The sequence below is a fragment of the Penaeus chinensis genome, chromosome 8 (assembly GCF_019202785.1).
Source record: "Penaeus chinensis breed Huanghai No. 1 chromosome 8, ASM1920278v2, whole genome shotgun sequence".
In the NCBI taxonomy this organism is placed as follows: Eukaryota; Metazoa; Arthropoda; class Malacostraca; order Decapoda; family Penaeidae; genus Penaeus; species Penaeus chinensis.
In genome coordinates, this window is record NC_061826.1 from 38,027,163 (window position 1) to 38,029,662 (window position 2,500).

A 2,500-nucleotide genomic window follows, 5' to 3' on the forward strand; every position below is an offset into this window, starting at 1 on the left:
TTTTGCTTCTAAACTATCCCCTGTGTGCAAGGAATGGCCGGGGTTACCATCCACTGGCGGCGAGGGATTCGAACGCAGGTCAGCAAAATTGCTAGACGAGAACGCTACCGCTGCACCACACAGAGAGAGAGAGAGAGAGAGAGAGAGAGAGAGAGAGAGCGAGAGAGAGAGAGCGAGAGAGAAAGAGAGAGAGAGAGAGAGAGAGAGAGAGAGAAAGAGAGAAAGAGAGAGAGAGAGAAAGAGAGAGAGAGAGAGAGAGAGAGAGAGAGAGAGAGAGAGAGAGAGAGAGAGAGAGAGAGAGAGAGAGAGAGAGAGAGAGAGAGAGAGGGGGGGGGATTGCTCATCTCAAACACGTGAAGCAAGTCAACTCACCTTCAGAGTTATTGTCTTCTGAAACATTTCCGTTTGTGAGATGCACTTCCTTCTGAATTTCAGAAGTATCTTTGGTCTTGGTTTGCTTTAGGAGAGCACAAAGATCTGAATTCTCCTTCTCAAGTTCTTCAATACGGCTCTGTAATTTTTAAATGCATTTATCTTTACTGGGATCTTTATTCTTTATTAAACTTTTTTTTTTTTTTTTAATTTTGAATATTCACATGAGGATATGGAGATAAAACATAAATAGAAGATGTGCCTTTAAAAAAAAAAAAAATAAAAAGGAAAAAAGAAAAGAAGAAAAAAAAAAAAAAAACAACAACACAGATATTACTCTCTTCTTGTGCCCTTTTTTTATAAACTGGTTTCCACTTTAGATAAGTTTAACCATACCCTTTTATTTTGAGTCAGGTGTAATAAAAAGTGACTTTCTACCGACCTGCGAGATCTTCTGCTTTTCTTCCTGAGCCGCCAACTGATTTCCCAATCTCATTATCTCCTCATTCAGGTCTTTAATATCTTCTGCCACTTGTCCAATTCCAGTTTTGTTCATCTGTTCACGTGTCAACATCAACTGGTTTCCTAAGGACTCGCTGTTTTCTTTCAGTTGGACAATTTCACGGTCTTTCTCTACAGTTTGCTGTCTGTTAGATGATTAAATAAAATGTAAAAATAAGGCAAGTTTTAATCATGATCATCTACATGCAGTAAAATCTCTCACTTTTATCTTGTTCAAGTAGAATCTTAAAATTTAGTATTTTTAAAAATATTTCAGGTACAATTAGATTTTCAAAAATTTTAAGCCTGCTTTATAGAAAACAAGAGTAAGAATGAGACTGTATAGGGGCTAACAGACACAGAAAGGCCAAAAAATTTCAAGCTACTAAGAATCAGCAGACATAGGAAGACTTTGCTCAAATATCAAGTATGTTAATTTTTTTCTGAGCTTCCTTTCCTTTCATTTCTTCCATTTTTGAAAGATTCCAAACCAGACAAACAAATAAATGTTAAGGGAAAACATACAAGTCAAATTACCATACAAAAGAACCATGTAATGCTGATAACAATAAACACTTCTTCACTTCCACACAACACATCACAATGTACACTGCCACATCCCCTGCACCAATAACTAAGTCTTGCCTGTGATTCAACTGTCACATATCAACTTCAGTATAATCCTCATAATTAGGCAAGAAACATCTCTCTTAACTAGTATTACAAAAAAATAAAAAAAACATTACTTAAACATGTCTACCAGTTTCTAGTGTCTTTTGCAAAGTAATAGAAAAAACATATGGATAAAGAACAAGAGGAGAATAACTACAGAATGGCAACTCCTACCATGACATACCGCTACGTATGTGACACCTGGGCCAACATGCAGCTGTGGTCTGGCACAAGTGTCCATAAAACATATAGCCAATCTAAGCCTTTATCAATATTAAATGTTAGGGTAATTATTGTTTCGGTCTTGTGCTTCAAGAAGGAGAATGATATTTTGTGGACTGCTTATTGATATAAGACTCTCTGTTCTTTGACTTGAAACAAATAATTAAGAATGAAAGCCAACAATCTACCAGACTTGAATTTGCTATGATATAACAGACATGATATTTCCTTGTTTGCCTATATATCAACCCATTGGTGCTGGGTAATTTCACTGCCCACAGTAGTTTTATTTTGAGAATTCTGTTTATATATAAATGGCTACAAAAGCCCTTAATCATCAATTAATTAATTAGTAGACTTACCTGACTTTGACTTATCCCATTCTGTAAATTTTCATTTCTTTCTAATACAATTAACATCATTACTGCTATTATTATCATTATTGACAAAGAGGTTATGATGTTATTATCATTACTAAAGGCAATAAGGAAAGAAAGAAAGAAAGAAAGAAGAAAGAAAGAAGAAAGAAAAAAGAAAGGAAAAGAAAGAAAGAAAAAGAAAAGAAAAGGAAGAAGAAGAAAAAAAAAGGGTAAACAAGTGAGAACGGGTAAAACTAATAAGTGAGAGAGAGAGAGAGAGAGAGAGAGAGAGAGAGAGAGAGAGAGATAGAGAGAGAGAGAGAGGGAGAGGGAGAGAGGGAGAGAGAGAGAGAGAGAGAGAGAGAGAGAGAGAG

General features: G+C 35.7%; 1 protein-coding gene across 1 annotated transcript in view; it reads right to left on the reverse strand.

Annotated features, from left to right (window-relative positions):
- Positions 1 to 2,500, reverse strand: part of LOC125027967 (golgin subfamily A member 2-like) — a 22,303-nt gene that overhangs the window by 6,189 nt on the left and 13,614 nt on the right. The window contains exons 12-13 of the mRNA XM_047617173.1: positions 815 to 1,019; positions 373 to 511 (exon numbers count right to left, since the gene is read on the reverse strand). Of these exons, the coding sequence (XP_047473129.1) occupies positions 373 to 511; positions 815 to 1,019 (344 nt within the window). The remainder of the gene's footprint in view (positions 1 to 372; positions 512 to 814; positions 1,020 to 2,500) is intronic.